Below are 18281 nucleotides of genomic sequence, written 5' to 3'. Positions count from 1 at the left end.
CTCTACAGCTACCTGAAAGGAGGGTGCAGAGAGGTGGGGGTTGGTCTCTTCTTCCAGGTGACAAGGGATAGGACAAGAGGAAATGGCCTCAAGTTGCACCAGGGGAGGTTTAGATTGGATATTAGGAAAAATGTCTTCACTGAAAGGGTTGGCAGGCACTGGAACAGGCTGCCCAGGGCAGTGGTGGAATCACCATCCCTGGAGGTATTTGAGACACGTGGACGAGGCACTTGGGGACATGGTTTAGTAGTGGACTTGGTAGTGTTGGGTTAACGGTTGGACTTGGTGATCTTAAAGATATTTTCCAACCTAATGATTCCATGATCGTAGGTGCCGTTTGGAAATCTTTAGAAAATATTTCATTGTTAGCCTTGGGTTTCTTCTCATCCTAGTCAGAAACTCTTAAATCTTAAAACTCTGTATCTTAGATGTTTGGAAGTTCTTTAGGGGAATGAATTGTTTTGATTCTTCCAACAGTTTTCTGTAGCATCAGCAGCATGTAGCTGAGATAATGAAACAGGAAGAGACAAAATCATTTGCTTGTCTGCTTTATAAAATACTATCTCGTTACATTCAGGAGGGAAGGAGTGGCAGAGAACAAGGCTCAGCTGATGTCGAAGTAGCCAAGACACGCGAGCGTTAACAGTTCTCTAACGACCGCCTGGAGCTGGTGTCTCGGTGCTGTCAGAGGGCTGTGTCCATCTGTATACAGAGAAGTAATTTGGGGAAGTGTGAGTGGAAGGTCTCAGTGGGAATTCCCTGCTTTGCCGAGGCAGTCTGCAGGGCCTGAGCATGCTGCTTACCAGTTCACAAGCCACCCAGCCTGCAGCAATCGTCTGTATGTCCGTATTCTCTCCTCTCTCCAAGCTCTTTATCTTAGCTTTGCTCAGTATCTGCTTCTCTCCTTTTCATTTCAGCAGGGCAGGGAAGAGGGGAAGTAACTGACAGAGGCAGCGTGACGTTTGCTGCCCTGACAGCAAGTGGAAGAGGCGGCAGAGCGAACAGCCAGCCTGTGGCACAAGGAGACAGACCAGAATAGGCTGGTGGTGTTTCTCTGAAAGTCACCACAGTGGCTGCACCTTTTTGGCTGATGGCTGTGTTGAGCTGTCACCTGATGTGGTCTCAGCTGCGGGGGAACAGAAGACAGGCTCCATTTGGATTTCAGTTTCCTGGGAAGGAGGAGGATCGCCTTGTATTCCCTGCACAGGGGGGATTCTGGAAGACAGCAAGATCCTATCTTAATGCTTTTTCTCCTTTGCTCCCAATTCTTTTCTTTGGCTGCTTCCGTGTCTTTCCTGTAGAAACAGCCACAGGAGCTCAGCACTTGTGTTTCCCAATCTCAGCACCTTTGCCTGGAAGTGCAGATGTTCCAAGACAGCACTGAAATGTCAGTTGAGGCCCTGCTGCATGCACTGTCCCGCTGCCGATCATGTTTAGACCTCTAGTTCAGAGCACTCGGAGGGAAAAGGCTTCTGATATTTGCCCAGAAAGACCTCATACTGTACCTCCTTGTTACCAAATGACAGGTGGCTTTGCCGTGAAGGTGTGGGTTTAGCTCTTAACTTGGTTACCCCAGAGACCCGGCGCTAGCCTTGGAGCGGAAGCTGCCTGTTGTGCCGCTGTGAAACGGATGATGTTTGCTTTCTCTCCCGCATGTTGTGCTGTGTGTTGTATACTGACAAATGTTTGAGGCGTGGCTTCTCTTTCTGTGCGTATTGTCCACGGTGTCCGTTGTGGCTGATCTCCGAAGTGAGCAGCGCTGTGGGCGAGGGTGTTGTCACAAGCGTGCGTGTATTTGAGTGCGTTGTGACAGCTGGGTTGACACTGGCTTAAGTTGATGCCTGTCTGTGCCCTGTGAAAGCTGTGCAGTTTGCTGTATTAAGGAAGGAGTGTTGATTCTGGAGTATCATAGGCATGAAAACGATTTTTGTTGCACAGATAATAAGAGGTGACTCTGGAGTTTGTAAGAAGCTTCCCTTCACCTCAACATGGATGTTCAGATCCAGCTGTAGCTCCCAATGCAGGGGCCTTAACTGCACCCTGTGTGCTGGCCGGAGATGAAAGTCATTCTGGCAGCAGGTGTGGTTCCTGTGACTCTTCTCTGAAAACTGGAAATCGCTCATTTCCTGGAAAACGAGCGGAGAAAACTTGCCATACTCCAGAGATTAAACTGCAGCTTTCCAGTGCATCCAGAAAGGCTGAAGATGGAAAGTATTAGGTGGTTATTCTGCATGTGGGAGCTGTGCAGGGCTGGAGGGAATGGTGGACGGAAAAGGCGCTGCCTTGTAGAGGTACCTTGGCCAAGGTACCGAGGAGGGTGCTCTGTGGAGCATTCCTGGAGGCCAATGTTTCTGTTCTGGCCTTTGCCTGTGAGCTTCTCCTGAGTGTCCTCTTTCTCTCTTGCTCAGAGCCTGTGACAAGTTAGAGGTTGGAGGGGCAGAACCTATGAGGAGAAAATAAAGTGGGAACAAGGATTCCTGGATTCTGGCCATCCTTGGGGGAAAAGGGTTTGTAATGTCTCGTGACACCTCTGCAAAGCGGGGCTCAGACTTGTTTCCTGGGGTTGATTGATTTGAGGCCCAGAGATAAAAGGCGTGGAGGAAGTCTCCGTCCTGCTGCTGAGCTGCGGAAGTGGTTACACGTGACGGTTGTGAGGGGCCGGCTAGAGGAAGTTATTTCAACTCTTCCATGCGTGGTTTCTCTCCAGCTGCAGCAGCTTAGAAGGCCAAGTGACAACAGGGCTTGTGGCTTTTGTAGGCTCCATTCTGTACTGGGGGTCGGCCTGGGAGCGCCAAGGAGCAACAACGTGGGCCAAGGGATTGTTGTACTTCACTATGGTCAGAAAGGAAATTCATTAGAGGAGGAGAGGCTTGTTTCATCGTTCCTTCTAGCCAGGAGTAGGTTTGTGTTTCCTCCTGCAGGCTTTTTTCTGCAAACTGAGTATAATCCACTGTCTCCAGCATCATCCAGTTTTGTCTGGGCCCTCAGGACCTTTCCTTGCCAAATGCTCAGCCACTTGGACATAGAGGTTTTGCTTTGGTGGCAAACAGACCTCTCAGCGTTTGATGCAAGAGCGTGAGAGCAGTTGATCCCCAAGCAGCACGGTGTGTGAAGATGCTGTATGACTTGCGCAATGCTTTGATGAGCTGGAAGCACTTAAACTTCTGGAATAAGGCAATTCACTTACAATTCAAATTTTAGTCAGTGTTACATTTTAAGGCCGTAGAGAGAAAAGATTAGTACTGAAGTTTTAGTAAGAGTCTTATGTGAAGTTTTTAACATAAACTGATGTGTGAAATGAATGAAGGCCAAGGGCCTGCTCTACGCAGGCTCCTGGAATCATTCAGTCTTTTCTTTCTTTTGTTTTAGCTGAATCTGGTACATCAAATAATGAAAGAAGTTTGGAGGAGATACCAGCTTCATTCCTGCATCTTCTGCTTGTGAGCAAGTTACCTGTTGAAGTTGTCAGCCTCCCTTTTAAAATACGGGCACGGGAATTTTGGTCTTCAGCACTTATTCTGCCGTGACTGTCGATCTGACTGCCATGTCCTGGCCCTCTCCAAGCCACCCTCAGTAGTCATCATAGAGGCAGTTTTATGGCTGAGCTCAAAGTGGTCTTAAGCTGGGCAGTGGGTGTGGAACAGCTGTAAAAGCCACGTCACTTACACCAGCACTCAGAGTGTTTCCCCTTTTGCTGTTGATAGCAGCTACTGCTGGGAGACTTGTAAATGCACAGCAGTGGGGTAAGAGAAAGGGGGCAGCACAGAGACTTTGTGTGTGTCAGCACCAAACAGCCAGTGCTGCTGGGTGACAGACACCTAAGTAAGCAAGGTGTCATCCATGGCAATTCACCCAAAATCCATGCGTTTAGCACGCACGTGGTACAACAAATTGACCGTATCTCCAGGGGAGTGTGGGCATCTCGGGTTCCTAATATGTTGCTCCTTTGTTAAATACAGCGATGAGAGAGGAAGTGCAAGAGAGTTTGCGGTGTTCCACATCATGAGTCGGATTTTGGAAGCTGCAAATGGCATGTGCATGCCTTTACCTCCTGGTAAGTCCCATGCTTTGCTGTTGTAGTTGTGAGAACTGTGCTGCAGAAGAGCACTAGCTGCAAGCACCTGTGTCGAGTTAGCTTTGGCATTATTGAAGTCTGTTCCAGACAGTTCAGAGGGGAGGAGTGTCCATAAACATGTGCAAGTGAAATGAAACAAAGCTGAGTAGTTACTAGAAATGGAGACGACAAACCAGAAATTGAGTTCTCTGTTTTCAGCTTCTGGTGGAATGCTTGTGCGTAGTCCTAGCTTGGAAAGAAAATTTAGACTTCTTTCATTTCTATATTTTTCTTAGACAGCTGGGCTTCAGTGTCAAGGGCTACAAGGGAAAATACTGTTAAAAAGGAGTGTTTTTTCCTCATGCTGTTGCTCTGTTAATCTTTCAGTTCTACCCTGAGAGGGTTACCTCCAGCCTTGGTGGAAGAGCTGATCGTGATAGCAGACTTCCATTTCGCTCATAATCGCTTAGAGTCTTTTCAAAGCACTTGCTTATTTCTTTTCTCAACATATGAATGCTTTCTGATTCTGTTTGAATCTTTCCAGTTTATATGTCCTCATCTGTCTTCAGTCTTTGAAACCGTTTGAGATATGAGGTTATCCCTCAGACTTACGCTGTGGGAGGTCAGATGCTGATGCTGATGTATCACGGTGTCACGTGATAACAACCATCATCTGGCTGATGGTAACCGAGAAACTGAAGTCTTAATTCTGCCTGTGGGAATGTGTAGGTGGCTGCCACACACCGAGGGTGGTGAGGCCTCAGGTTTTGATTAATTAGGAGGAAAGAGGAAGATAGAAGACAAATTCATGGAACAATTCAGGTATAAGGCAAGAGCTTGGAGATGTTTAGTGACTGTGTATGACTATAATGACTGTTTCCAGTCCCACTGGCTTTCCTCTTTCTGACAGGACTGAAATTGAGAGGACATAAAGGATGCCTAAATAAGACTCCATGACTTTATCAAAAGTGACTTCCTCACCAACTAGAAACAGTCACAAGTTAAGGAGAGTGTTTCTAATGCCAGTCTCTAATACAGACATAGAAAAAAAATACATTGTTGTACCAGACAAGTTTGTCTCTCTCTCATAGGTTTTCACACTCTGCACTTGGGGCTTGGTGTTCGATGTCTCCCTCTGCACACCCTCCTGCACTACATTGATAGTGGAGTCTTGCACTTGACAGAAACATGTGTTGGGAAACTGCTGAAAGGTACAGTGAGTTTCGTGTGTGTCATCTGCTGCCAGCCAGCTAGCTGGGAGTGATCCAACTCAGACCCGGGATTCACTGCCCAGGGGATGCAGTTCTTCTTCCAGAGTGCTTTTTCAGTGGGGGCTGTAGCTGATGGCATTGCCCAGCTGAAAGGGGAAAATGAGGGCTCAGGCTGTACGATTCAGCCTTACCATAATAGACTAAGAAGTATCTACTGGGGGAGAATCTGAAATGACAATTTTTCCACTTGGGACTTCTTAGAAAAATGAATGCTAAAGATCAGCATAGAATTTGTTGAGGGATTTCTGTCATTCCATGGAAGTGCACACCTCTGTGTAAGGAAGTCAGTCTGCTATCCAGTCCCGAGCTTTTGCTTTATGTTTGGAACAAGATAATCCTAGTACTGGGATTGGCAAATGGCTAGAAACTCAGTGCTAGCAAGTAAAAATTCAAAATAAGTACCAAAAGCCTACCTGACCCAATATCCCAATATTTTTAGTAAATACTGAGATTGTGAATGTCTTCTAAATAGACCATAAGGTTACATGAAGATGGGAGTTAAAATTGGTTCTGTTTGAACTGAAATAGTCATCAAGAGGGGCCCAAGGCTTCAGAACGAAACAGGGAGTGAGGCAAATTGGCAGCTGCAGGCAGAGTTAGCCTCCCACCCATGTTAACTGCCTTTTGGAAGGGAGGAGGAGAGAACTGTAGTGTAAGTTTCCTGGGATACAGCAGCACCGCCTCTCCTTCAGTAACTCATTTCATCACAGCTGCAACCACCTTCCCTTGCAACATGCTACTTCTCCAGCGTTCTAGCAAAGGAAGATGATGTGCAGTATTAGTCTGTTTGGTGTTGGTACATGAAATATTATACAGATGGGGAGTTCTGTCTAGTCAAAACATGTTTTGATTACTGTCTAAATTGTTACAAGAAATGGTGAAGTTACATACAGATACATAGAAATGTATCTATATAAACAGTGTAAACATACATTACACTTCTAATAGCCCTTACTTAAAGTTAAAATTTTCACTTAATTGCAGAGATTGTATTTATTCAGAATGCCTTAAGTGAAAGTTAAAAGTCTTAGCGATGTGGTTACCACTGATTGGTGATGTTTGTTTGGGTTTTTTTTCCATTCTCTTGTAGATCTGGGTGACACTGAGGAGAATGAAAAGCTGAAGCTGAGTATTGTCATGAGGCTTCCTGAGGTAACTAACAACTTTGGATGTAATGTCTTGGATTTTGGAATCTATAGGAAATTCCTCCCCGTGGATAGGATCAAGCCAGTGGAAGACTTAGCTGTGCCCTGTGTGAATCACAGCTGTAACCTGAATCCCCACACTTCCACAGAATCACAGAATGGTTTGGATTGGAAGGGACCTTAAAGACCATCTAGTTCCACCCCCCCTGCCATGGGCAGGGACACCTTCCACTAGACCAGGTTGCTCAAAGCCTCATCCAGCCTGGCCTTGAACACTTCCAGGGATGGGGCACCCACAGCTTCTCTGGGCAACCTGTTCCAGTGCCTCACCACCCTCTCCGTGAAGAACTTCTTCCTGATACCCAATCTAAACCTCCCCACTTTCAATTTAAACCCGTTACCCCTTGTCCTGTCACTACAGGCCCTTGTAAAAAGTCCCCTTCAGGTACTGGAAGGTGCTATCGTAGAAGGCCGCCATATTCGTCAGGCACCATCTGCCCTTGGTGAAGCCATGTTGCCTGTCGCCAAGCACCTCCTCATTCTCCATGTGCCTTAGCATGCTTTCCAGGAGGATCTGCTCCATGATCTTCCCAGGCACAGAGGTGAGACTGAGTGGCCTGTAGTTCCTTGGCTCTTACTTTTTCCCTTTTTAAAGATGGGGGTTATGTTTCGCCTTTTCTAGTCAGCGGGAACTTCACCAGACCGCCACGACTTCTCGAATATGATGGATAGTGGCTTACTTAGACCCTCAGGACCTGCGGGTGTGTCTCACCAGGTTCTGCATCTGTTGTTCATGGCCTGTTGTGTACCCTGATAAATTAGTGTTGTCCCTAGTGTTTTACAGTGCATCCCGTCCCTCGCAGGTATAGACAAGACTGACACTGTTCTGCTGGGTGCTCATCTGCATATAACAATAGCAGTTTTATGGGGTTTAAAGAGGATCTTTTTGGTGTGTCTTTTTGTTGTTGTTTGTGGGGGTTTTTTTAGCATCCACAGATGCCTTTCTCAGTTGTGACCTCTGTTTCATTTTACTCATTTTGTCAAATGTGTTCAAAAGCCAGTGCAGTAAAAGCTGTAAAATCTGATCATCCCACAACCTTGTGGCAGGGATTAAATTACAAGAGCTCCCTCTCTGTAAAATCCACCAGCCTCGCCCTCTGGTAAGTGGCTGTTGTAGCCACACGCTGGATCTAGTTACTGATATCCCGCTGGAAGTTCCAACAGAATGGGAGACCGACGTCTCCTTTGCCCTTTTGTCCTTAGTGCAGAGGAAGCCCCACATCTCAGCGAGCAGAGGGAAACCAGGGATCCCCCTTGGGGAGTGCCTTGCTGTGAAACAGGCTTTTCTCAACATAAATTGTGTACTGTCTGTTCACTGCGGGCTGTTACGTGTCGTTCAGAGGGCCAGAAACGCCGCGTCGGTTTTCCTCTAACAAGGGCTTCTTTATTGGGCAGCAGTTTTGGGGAGGGGTGGGGAAGGAGAACTCCACAGGGCGTTCTTTGTCCTCTCTATCTTGTTGTGGGCACGGGTTGGTGAGCTGGGTCAGCACGGGGGCCTCCCTGCGCCGTCAGCCCCAGGTCTGGTGGGTGGGGAGCCCCGTTCCAACTGAGCTTTGGCAGAGGGGCTGAGCTGGGGGGGCTTCAGGGGGCGTGTGCTGCCAGTTACGCACAGCAGACTCAGCGCCATTCCCTGTCTCTTTAGAGCTTTGGGGAAAAATGGGGAGGATAGTTTGTTTGCCAAAAAGGACACTGGGGTGACTCGGACTATTTTGAGCAGGTTGCAGTCACTAGATGACTTCAGCTGCATCAGAAGCAAGTATTGAAGCACCACTGAAATTGTCCAGTGTTTCCTAAATGAACTCTTTCAGTAAACTGTACTGCAGTACAGCTGAAAGCGAGGGGGCAAAAAAAGAGTTCTCAGTTGGGAAAATAGCAGAAGGTGGAACTTTTCCCAGTGTGTCCGGATTTATTTGCTTAGTGATTACGATTGGAAGCTTTGGGACATCTGTGTGTGAATCTCTCTTGCCCTTGGGGATGTGAATCAATGTTACCAGTTCCCAGGGCAATGTACTAACTAATGGGATGCAAATTCAGTTCCCAGTCTCGCTCCTTGTCGGCATTCTGCTTGGAGAGGTTCCGTAGGCTGAGCCCGAGACAAGCCCGGTGCTGAAGGCAGCATCGAGGAAAGGGGCACCTGGGTTGTTATTTGGGAGAATGGATTTAAACCAGAGAGTCACAGGAAAGGATAAAAGGTCATTTTAAGCTTAAACATTTAATTATGTGTGCAGACTGGACAAAATTAGTGGGACAGACGATTGGAAGAGCCTGGGTGAGCAGCTCAGTGGGTACTGAGTGGCAAAGGTTTGATTGTTTCCCACCTTTGGGGAGCATATCAGAGTCTCAGTTACTGGCTCTGAAAGGAAGGCTCTGTGGCTAAAAATGACATCTTGGCGTCTTTCATCAGTGTCTGAAAGCAAAGCGCCTGGACTTTGATTCGGGTTTTTTCCTCCTTTACCCCTCCTAAGTTTCCAGTGGCCTATGTTCATGTTCTCAAGGTTTTGGGGTTTTTTTTGTTTGTTTATCAGGCTCTTGGTCAAAAGGTCCGCCAGTTTTGGAATCACCCCATAAATGCTAACTTCATTGCACGGAACTATGTGAAGCTTTTGTTTGAGAAGCTGGGGAACGGGCAGGTAAGAGCACGTAGGCCTTTTGTAATCTCTTGTGTTGATGGATCTGAGATTCCTGACCTTTCTGTGGACTGTTGCACACTGAAACTTGGTACCTTGCGACTTTGTGAACTGACCTGAATTATTCTCCTTTACAGTGCAGCAGGCCTGTCCCTGAGAGACTCTCCGTCCCTCTGGAGTTTTTGCCACTCAACTACCTGACTAATATGCTGGCAGAGATAGAGAATCAAGGTAACACTAAATCCGTACTTCGGAAGACCTGGAACTGTTACTCTTAGATGCTCACACGCAGCTGTATCCAGACTGTACGGACACAACTGAGTTCTAAAACTCCAGTGGTGTCTGGACTTGTAGGTTTGGTCATCCTTCTGCTGATGGGACTTGTCGGGGCCCTTTGTCACTGCACATCCTTTCCTCCACATCCTCCGTGTGCGGCGTCCGACTGGCAAACCTGCGTGTTTCAGAACAGGCATGATGGAGCACGAGTCATGTACAGCGTGGTGGTAGCTGTTGCTCCGTGTTCAGATGGGGAGAAAGGCTTGTTCCATTACACAGTTACATCTTCCATTTTATATTTGAATATATTTATGCAGTATGGTGGTTAAAAGGCAACCAAAATCGGATCTTACGCCTCAGAAAAGCGTGCCCAGGTTAGGAGGTGCTCTGAAGTAACAGGCATTTTTTACTTCAGTGCTGTTCCTTTTTTTTGGAATGAAACTCAGATTGGTTAGGGCACGTGTGTCATACAGCGAACCTGGGGATCTGAAGATTTGAGATTCCAGTGAAAAGGCAAGGTGTGTGAAGGGAAGCGTTACACTCTTTAGCACTGCTGGCTGTGCCTCCGCTAATATCAAAATGAAGCCAGGGTAAGGGCCTGAAGGCTGAGCCAGGATTGTCCATGTATGGGTGTCATCCCATTTGGGGAGGAAGAAGAGTTAAGCCGTACAGAAGCATGTGAGGGTGTGCCCCGGTCCGTTCTGTGTGCTGGCACCCACACGGGCACTGTGCTTCAACCGAGTTCTGCACCGCCAGCGTAGAATCAGTGTGGGAATCCGTTGTGGGCTCCCGAGATGGTCGGTCATGTACTGCCATCCCCCTGGCAGGGGGAGCATCGGAACGCATCCAAATGCTGCCACGAGAGGCTGTAGGTATTTTGTGTAAACGAAACCAGTTCCATCTCTTACCTTATCTTTCAGTGCTGCAGGTGAAGCTGTTCATAGACTGCAGGAGAAGTGTAGGGCACCACTTATGGTTTCGTAATCACTGACTTTCCCTCCTGTTTTTCTAGATGTTCGTCCATACGAACGACAAGACCATGTTAATATAAGATTTGTGGAGGAAACAGCACTCAGACACACGGTGACGCTTTTGGGCCTCAAATATTCCTGAACCAACACGCTGTTGAAGGCCGCTGGCCCTGGCACTCGTACGTAACAGCATTCACACAGAACGTGCAACCAATTTCTCTTTGTGTTTGTTTTAAACTTAAATGTCCTCTTGTTTCCCAAATAATGTGCAGTTTTGTGTAGCCACCGTTAGTGACGTAAGCTGCTCAAAGTATTGTTTGGTGCAACGTATTAAGGCTGAAATCACTGACTTCTAGAGAAATTCATCTGACACAAACCCAGGTTTCCGACAGAAGATGCCTGTGGTTTCATTTTTTCATGGGTCCAGGGGGTGGAACTACAGCAGGTACCAAAACATGCTGTGAAAATTGGTGTTCATGTCCATTAATTTAACAAGATAGACAGTCCTGAAAGCGGTAATCCAGTTGGATTGTGCACTCCCAAGAATGCGGTAACCGTTACTCGGTTAGGTGAGTGAAAGTAGTTCTTGGTGTGTTTATGTAAAGCAGGTGAGAACAGCAAGTCACGGCTCGGTTGCGGGATGTAACGCATCAGTAGCGATGTCGTCATTCCTTGGGGTGGCCAGCTGTTACTCCTGCCTCTGGTGTTGGGCTCCGACATGTTCGGGTTTGTATTTAACGCAAAATACAATCTCTTTAAAGTGCATGTGACGGGGTTTTGTTGGTCTGTTTTCTTTAAGATTTGTATGGTACATCACGGGCAATACAGGACAAGGAAAAGGGTTCTTTCAAAGGTTAACTGTGGCTGGGACAGAGTTCCACATCATCCTTTACTCACAACTTTTATGGTTACATCTCAAACCTCAGCTGCAAAAAGAGATGATGGATGTTGGTTTTCTTTCATTTTCAACTTTTATTTTTGTATAACTGGACCTCTGTTGTATAGGGTGGGGTTTGCCTTTAAGTTCTGAACTGTGACATTAATTTAAAGCAGCAATAGTGGTTCACTATGCAGAGAAAATCCTAAGTTCTGACAAGGAGGATTTCCCCAGTCTTTACTGGATTTCAAAACACTCTGTCAGACTTTCAGACCATGAAACTAGTGAAACTCGTTGACAATTAGACATATTTTGGAGGCTTTCAGTGACAACCTCTGATACTCTGAGCAGTTTCCACTGATGCTTCCTGTTCCTAACCAATGAAATAAAAAGATCCTGTCCTCAGGAGTGACTCTGCATGTTCATGGCCGTTCCCGTCATCGCCGCCAGCGGAGCAGAGCTTCAGCTTTCGCAGTAGCTGCGTGGAGGGAAGGAGTGCTTTTCTCAGTAAAATTAAAATTTGACCAGCAAGCGTAAACTCCAGCCCCGGGCTGCAGAAAACTGTGTCAGTGCCTTTGCATAAGCAGCTGGGACTTGGTTCGTATTACAGTAATAACAAGAGAAGATTTTTCTGACCTTTTCTTTTTAATGAAATTTATTCCAGAGTATAATCAGATACAATAAAACTTCACCTGGAAAAAAGAAAAGCTCATTTTTCTTAACATGTTGAAGTACTGCACTGCATTTGGGATACCAGGCTCCTCCTGGCTAGGAGAAGGGAACTTGTACTGCTGACTATTTAGCTCTGCTTCTGGCATTACCTACTGCTTTGTTTTCAGTATGGGATTTGGCTAAACACTAACAGGCATGCCTTCAGCACAGTGTAGACGCTGTCGGCCCTTGAGATTCAGCAACCAGTAACGGCCTCCCCTGTAGGTGCCGCCTGTTCAGATTTCAGTAGGCTTTACAATAGGTTTTCTGAAATGTCTCATATTCGCACCAGGTTCGCTTGGTTTGAAAGGAGCCAGAGCGCCGTAGGGCCGCGGCACTGGGAGACTGTATCCGTCATCTGGGATGTAGGCGGTTGGGCGTTGCTCGGCGGTTGTGTGGATGCAGCCGGGCGCTGCAGCTTGTTCCTCTTCTGCAGCGTGCTGTAAAGAGACACCTTTTCATCACCAACTTACCACATGCTCTGACGCTTGGTACCCTCCCGAGGCAGCGAGCAGAATGCCTGACAAAGGAAACGCCGTTAGCCTCATCCTTAGCAAGCTGGAAACCCAGAGGGGTAGCGCTCGCTCAGTGAAAGGAAAGCGTGAGTTACTGACCACGGAGATGCGAGTTTGTCCTTTCCAACACTACGGGGTTTGAGCCAATAATGCATTTGTTGTTTGGGAAGAAAATAGATTAGATGAACTTTTAAAAGCAGTAATGAATACGCACAGAACAGCGCAGGAATGGGACAATTGTTCTGATGCTTCACAACGTGTCTGTGTTTACGCTGTTCTGAACACAGCTACTGCTGTGAGCTCGTATCTGCCGCGCTGAAAGGGAACTGAGTCATAGCATGAGGAGAAGTTTCTTATTCTAAACCAGTTTCACGACATCACTTCTGCGTGACTTCAAGTTCTCTAAGTGTATGCACAGTGCATTTCTCTCCCAGCTTTGTGCGCCTTTCAGATTCCCTTGGAGTGGTTCACTGATGCCCTCGTCCAGCAAAGGTAATTCCTGTCAGCAAGGGTTCCCTCGGCATACGCATCTCCTTTTATACAACTTCTGTGCTGCCCTGCCTCCCCACACTGTCTTGCCTAGCAATCTGATTTCTTGCTGCTTCTGATCTGATCTGGGATGTGGAGGATGCTAACTTTATTTTCCCCCAACCCGCACTCCACCTTCTGCGGCTTTAGCAGAAATCAAATGGAAAGCGACGCTTTTCCAGGTGGCTGTCTAGCCCATCATCCCGAAACATGGTCACACAAATTACTTCAATAATCAAGGGTACGTCTTCCTTTTAGCGTAACGTGTTCTCTCCTTAAGGTTCAAAGACCACTCCTAAGCGGTGTGCCTGACGGCAGTTCCAACTCCCCCGGCCCGCAGTGTAGCCCTTCAGTACCTGTCTCTGTCTGTACCAACATCTCCCCCGACTCCTGGCGCTCCGTGTGGTAATGGAGCGGTGCGGCGCTGAGCCAGCACTGCTCTGTTGGAAAGACAGGCTGGAGCAGTGAGGGGATGGGGCTGAAGACCTAATTGCAGCGCAGGGCAAACACTTACTTTAGCTCTGGCTTCAGCTGCTTCTTTTTGCATCTTCTCGTTGTGTAACACCTTCAGCCATTCGTTTTCTGTTTCCTTGGGTGGGGGAAGGCCTTGATCTATCCTTGACGAAACAGTCATCAAAAGTTGCTCCTTGTCCCTCATTTCCTGCTGGAGTTTACTGGCAAGGGCTTGCTTCATGGACAGCTCTGCAACAAGAGCCATCATCTTCCGGGTTCTGTCCTTTACCTTCTTCTGCAGTTCGTTAGTCTGGAGCGAGCAACAACTACGGTTTAGTTAGGGCTTCCCTTTACACACGCACTGGGCCTGACGGTTAGGTACCTACTGAGCACGTGGAAACAAGCCCAGCTTGACCCTGTTTTAAAAAATAGTTCCTTACTTGGAAATGACGTAACGAAACAGGCCGTGTGTTTTTGCACACTGGGAGGTACAGGAACCGGGAGGCACAGGAACTGGGAGGCACAGGGACTGGCAGCTCGCGTTTACTCCAGCAACGGGGAGGTACAGGACCCGGGAGGCACAGGAACTGGGAGGCACAGGGACTGGCAGCTCGCGTTTACTCCAGCACAAGGGATAGAACGGCCAGTCTGTAATTGCCTCCTGCCCTTTTGAGCTGAGCAGGAACTCCCATTGCCCTCAAGGACAGGTGCCGATTGACCTTGTGCCTAATTAACCTCGTAATAAAAGCGTAATAAGGCCCGTCCTCACAAGAGAATTGAGTGATAATGTAGATGCTGTGGGCTGGGAAGTTATCCTTGGCAGGGGGATGAGCAGAAAAGGAATGGGAGAGGAAGCCTTGACTCTGACTGGAGAGGATTTAAACAAAAAAACCCAACAAAACTCAAATACTCTTATTAAGGGACTCATGGGCAATGGGGAGCACTCGAATGTGACTTTGGCATGCTGCCGCTTTTACAGTAGTTTATCAGCCCATGGCGAGGATTTCACAAACCCAGTAACGGCCACGTTATTTCTCTGCCTGTGGAAAACTAAAGTTTTGCTATAAAGGTGTGTTTTGTTTGAAGCCTTTCTGAGTGCCAAACCTAACGCCTGAAGAAAACCTCAACCCTGGCCTTGTTTTACATTACTTTGCAGGTGTTTTCTGTCGTTCACTCAGCTCTGCTCTCTGTGGGGCTGGCTTATTAAGGAGGTGGGGGTTGCTCTTCCCCAGGCAGCACCACTGGCAGTTAAAAGAGAATGGCTATAAATACATCAGAGTAACTGCACTGAAAATGATTCTGCTTTCCCGTCTGGTTCTCCCTACCTACGTAACAAAGAAACTTTGAGCCAGGTACCAAGTTTATCTTTTCCTGTGTTGGAGGGATATAAAACTTACCTGGCTCTCCCTTATTTCTTTTTATCCATCGTGGAAGAGCTGTTAGTCACACACGCACAAATGGAGGATCCTCCCAAGTTTCTAAGCACTCAGCCCGAGAAATAACTAATCCTGTATTTTGGTGAAAGGTGCTGTTTGTGACGCAGCTTTCTTTCAAAACCAACATAGGCTCCCTTAATGCTGTGTCTATAGTGCCGTTATAACTACAGGTCTGGAATGTCTGAAGGCTAACGTATGATTTGCCTGTCAGTATTCTCATCCACGAGTTCAGTAATTTGCAAGTGAGTCATCTCACCCCTTGCCCAGGTATCGCTTCATTCTGTATAGCCCACCTAGCAGAGCGTGCGAGAGCCGCCTTACCCTTTTAGCTAACAGCAGCGTGTCCCGCTTCCCGTTCTCTGCCCTGGCACGGGCTCTCTCCGTCAGTCGGGATACGTGCTTGTAGAGAAAATCTGTCTCCAGCAGCTTCTCCTCCTTCTGCACCAGCTCTGCTTCTAGCTGCCATAAGAGCATATGGGGAGTAGGAAAATGAGAGGGGAAAGTGCAACACAAGGTGTCACTGTGATTGCTTTGAGAGCTGCTGGAGTAAAACCTGTGAACAACCATAAATAATCACTTCACCACCCGTTTGCTCAAATTATTCAAAGTCTCTGCCAATTATCCAACTAAAGCTTCAGTGTGTTACTGTCAGTCAGTTGTACGGTTCTTCCACATCAGACCAGGCCCTTCTGGGCAGGGGTTTACAACAACATTATGCTGCCTTGTTCTGATGTTCTTGAAACAACAGGTTTTTCCCAGTGTCTTTTTGTTGGTTTTTTTTTTAATAGAATCATAGGATGGTTTGGGTTGGAAGGCCCCTTAAAGATCATCTAGTTCCAACCCCCCTGCCATGGGCAGGGACACCTTCCACTAGACCAGGTTGCTCAAAGCCTCATCCAGCCTGGCCTTGAACACTTCCAGGGATGGGGCATCCACAGCTTCTCTGGGCAACCTGTTCCAGTGCCTCCCCACCCTCTCCGGGAAGAACTTCTTCCTGATATCTAATCTAACCCTCCCCACTTTCAATTTAACCCCGTTCCCCCTTGTCCTGTCACTACAGGCCCTTGTAAAAAGTCCCCCTCAGCTCCCTTGTAGCCCCTTCAGGTACTGGAAGGCTGCAATAAGGTCTCCCCAGAGCCTTCTCTTCTCCAGGCTGAACAAGCCCAATTCTTGCAGCCTTTCATCATAGGAGAGGTGCTCCAGCCCTCTGAGCATCCTCGTGTCCCTCTGGACTCGCTCCAACCAGTCTCTATCCTTCTGATGTTGAGGTCTCCACAGCTGGACACAGTACTTTTTTTTTTAAAAAAAAAAAAACAACCTTCTGGTTCCTTGAGTCACAGCATAATGAGAAGGTTTCAGCTCTTGCTTTAAATAATACCTTTTCCCTCACACTACTAAAAAATACTTGAAAGTATAGGCTGCTAAGACTAAAAAAGAAAATACTGTGCAACCAAGGGGAATTTAAAACCACGAGGAGATGGAAGGAGAACACTTAAACTTATGACTCCCAAGAAACCCGGCTTCTGAATGTGGGTTGGTAATAGCGGGCTGTGCTGTAGGCTGCTTGGCTGTGCAGAGCGCCCTCCTGCCCAGGCACCCGTGAAGGACACCGTCTGTTAGCAGGCTGTCACTCTGCATTGCTGTCCCTCCGGCGCCTTCCTGCGCCTTCCCGGGGTGAAGCGGGAGGGTCTGCACTGCGGTGCCCGCGATGCGAGCGGGCCAGCGAGCAGAGGATGCCGAGCAGCCAGGTGTGTCACGCACAGCTCCCCTTCTCCAGCCGCTGCTGGGAGAAGCCAAACTGGCCCGCCTCCACCTGCCCCGGACAGCAGACACTGAGCTGGAGTTCCCATTGGCCATCGCAATCATTTTAATCCCTCCTACGGAAAGCTCGTTTAGAAAATAAAAGGTTCTGCTTGCTGTCCCTAACGGAGGTGATGCCAGCAGGAGAGCTTTGACACAAGTGGTGTTACCTGCTCTATCTTCTTTAGCAGCTCTGGTGGAGATGGGTCCTTCCCTCCCAGTTCTCGCTTTCTACTCTCCTTTGTGGGGTCGGCGAAGATTTCCTCCATCCGTTTAATCCTGTCCTTGCACTGGGAATACTGCAGACAAAAAGCCACGGTGGTTATTTGTTGCAGACAAGAAGGCAAAATCTGCGTTATTATGACATGACCAGAGGTGGAAGGTGTCCGTGTCCCCCATTTACGCAGGAGAACCGCGCTGAAGTGGCTGGGGTGGCTGCACTGCCAACTCCTGGGCTTGGAAGCAAGACTCCAGCCTTGCTGGGAGACATTTGGGATGCCTGGGTGGTGTAGGACTATGGAAAACTGTGCTGGTCAAACACCGGGACAGCGTTTCCCTGCGAAACCAGAGGGGGACGTACGTCAATCTCCTGTCCTATCGCTAACGAACAGGAATTTGAAAGGCGGCAGGTTGTGTCACAGAAGGTCATCCCTGCCAGGCACAGACATCAGAATCATCTTATTAAGGGTTTAAGTGCCCTGAAGGCTTGTTCCCTTGACTCCTTCTCCACATGCAACACAACCACCTGGAATTGGGTATAAGCCATGCAGCTGCGTGGAAGAGGCACCAGATATCACACCAGGAGCCCTGGACTAGAAGATGATTTTTACCTTCTGAACGTGTTTGGGAAGTTAGAGAAAGGCTGCCCCAGGCCCGATACCTCCTCCAGCTTCTGGTGGCTGGGATGAAAAGCTGTGAGTGGCTCGTACGAAATTGCGTCCCGTGGGCGATAGCGGGATGGGCTCAGGGCCCTCCGCAGCCGCTGGCAGCAGGAGCAGCCACTGGGGCTGGGGAGCCAAGACCTGCCACAGCTCCGGCTCCGTCCTGAAGGGTGGGAGCCCCTACTGGTGTCCACGTCCTTCTCCCCACTGGGTCAGTGCAGCCCGTCCCAGGAGGTGCCTCCAGCAGCAGGAGCAGTGCCCACCACTCCACGTGGGAGCACATCCCAGCCTGACACCCTGGAGCCTCAGGCTGACTCAGTGCTGAGGGACAAGGGGCAGAGGTGGGGGTGGGAATACAAAGGATTACCAGCCTGCCTTTTTTTCCTTTTTTTTTAAGGAGACAACAGCATGACAGTTGCAGATGGAAGCAAACCCTGCTATCTGCCAGAAATTGAGTCCCACCTGCTGCCTTCTCCTCAGGCTTCTTTTGTTATCCCCAGGAACACACCAGATGTTTGGGGTGGATAGTCTTCCTTTATTCCCTACAATCTTCTCTTTGACACGCAGAATCATTCAGGGATGTGGGACGATGCGAGTGCCTGACGGTTCGTTGCAAGCGAAGCCTGCAAGTCCCGCTTCCTCGCTGGTTCGCCCTCACGGTCTGATCCCTACCGGC

The 18281-nt window shown here is 48.3% G+C and overlaps 2 protein-coding genes across 2 annotated transcripts in view; one reads left to right on the top strand and one right to left on the bottom strand.

The window, feature by feature from the left end:
• Positions 1-10546, top strand: part of GSAP (gamma-secretase activating protein) — a gene marked incomplete at its 5' end in the record, with an annotated part of 20885 nt that extends 10339 nt beyond the window's left edge. Inside the window, 7 exons of the mRNA XM_010156172.1 lie at positions 3370-3440; positions 3960-4054; positions 5146-5265; positions 6416-6477; positions 9056-9160; positions 9295-9388; positions 10446-10546. Coding sequence (XP_010154474.1) covers positions 3370-3440; positions 3960-4054; positions 5146-5265; positions 6416-6477; positions 9056-9160; positions 9295-9388; positions 10446-10546 — 648 coding nt within the window. The remainder of the gene's footprint in view (positions 1-3369; positions 3441-3959; positions 4055-5145; positions 5266-6415; positions 6478-9055; positions 9161-9294; positions 9389-10445) is intronic.
• A 1682-nt stretch (positions 10547-12228) lies between these two features.
• CCDC146 (coiled-coil domain containing 146) overlaps positions 12229-18281 on the bottom strand; it is a gene marked incomplete at its 5' end in the record, with an annotated part of 66709 nt that continues 60656 nt past the window's right edge. The window contains 4 exons of the mRNA XM_010156170.1: positions 12229-12432; positions 13550-13798; positions 15246-15383; positions 16895-17023. Coding sequence (XP_010154472.1) covers positions 12229-12432; positions 13550-13798; positions 15246-15383; positions 16895-17023 — 720 coding nt within the window. The remainder of the gene's footprint in view (positions 12433-13549; positions 13799-15245; positions 15384-16894; positions 17024-18281) is intronic.

Source organism: Eurypyga helias, unplaced genomic scaffold (genome assembly GCF_000690775.1).
Source record: "Eurypyga helias isolate BGI_N326 unplaced genomic scaffold, ASM69077v1 scaffold11427, whole genome shotgun sequence".
Taxonomy (NCBI): Eukaryota; Metazoa; Chordata; class Aves; order Eurypygiformes; family Eurypygidae; genus Eurypyga; species Eurypyga helias.
The sequence above is the reverse complement of the archived record's forward strand: the minus strand, read 5'-3'. Positions and strand labels throughout refer to the sequence as shown.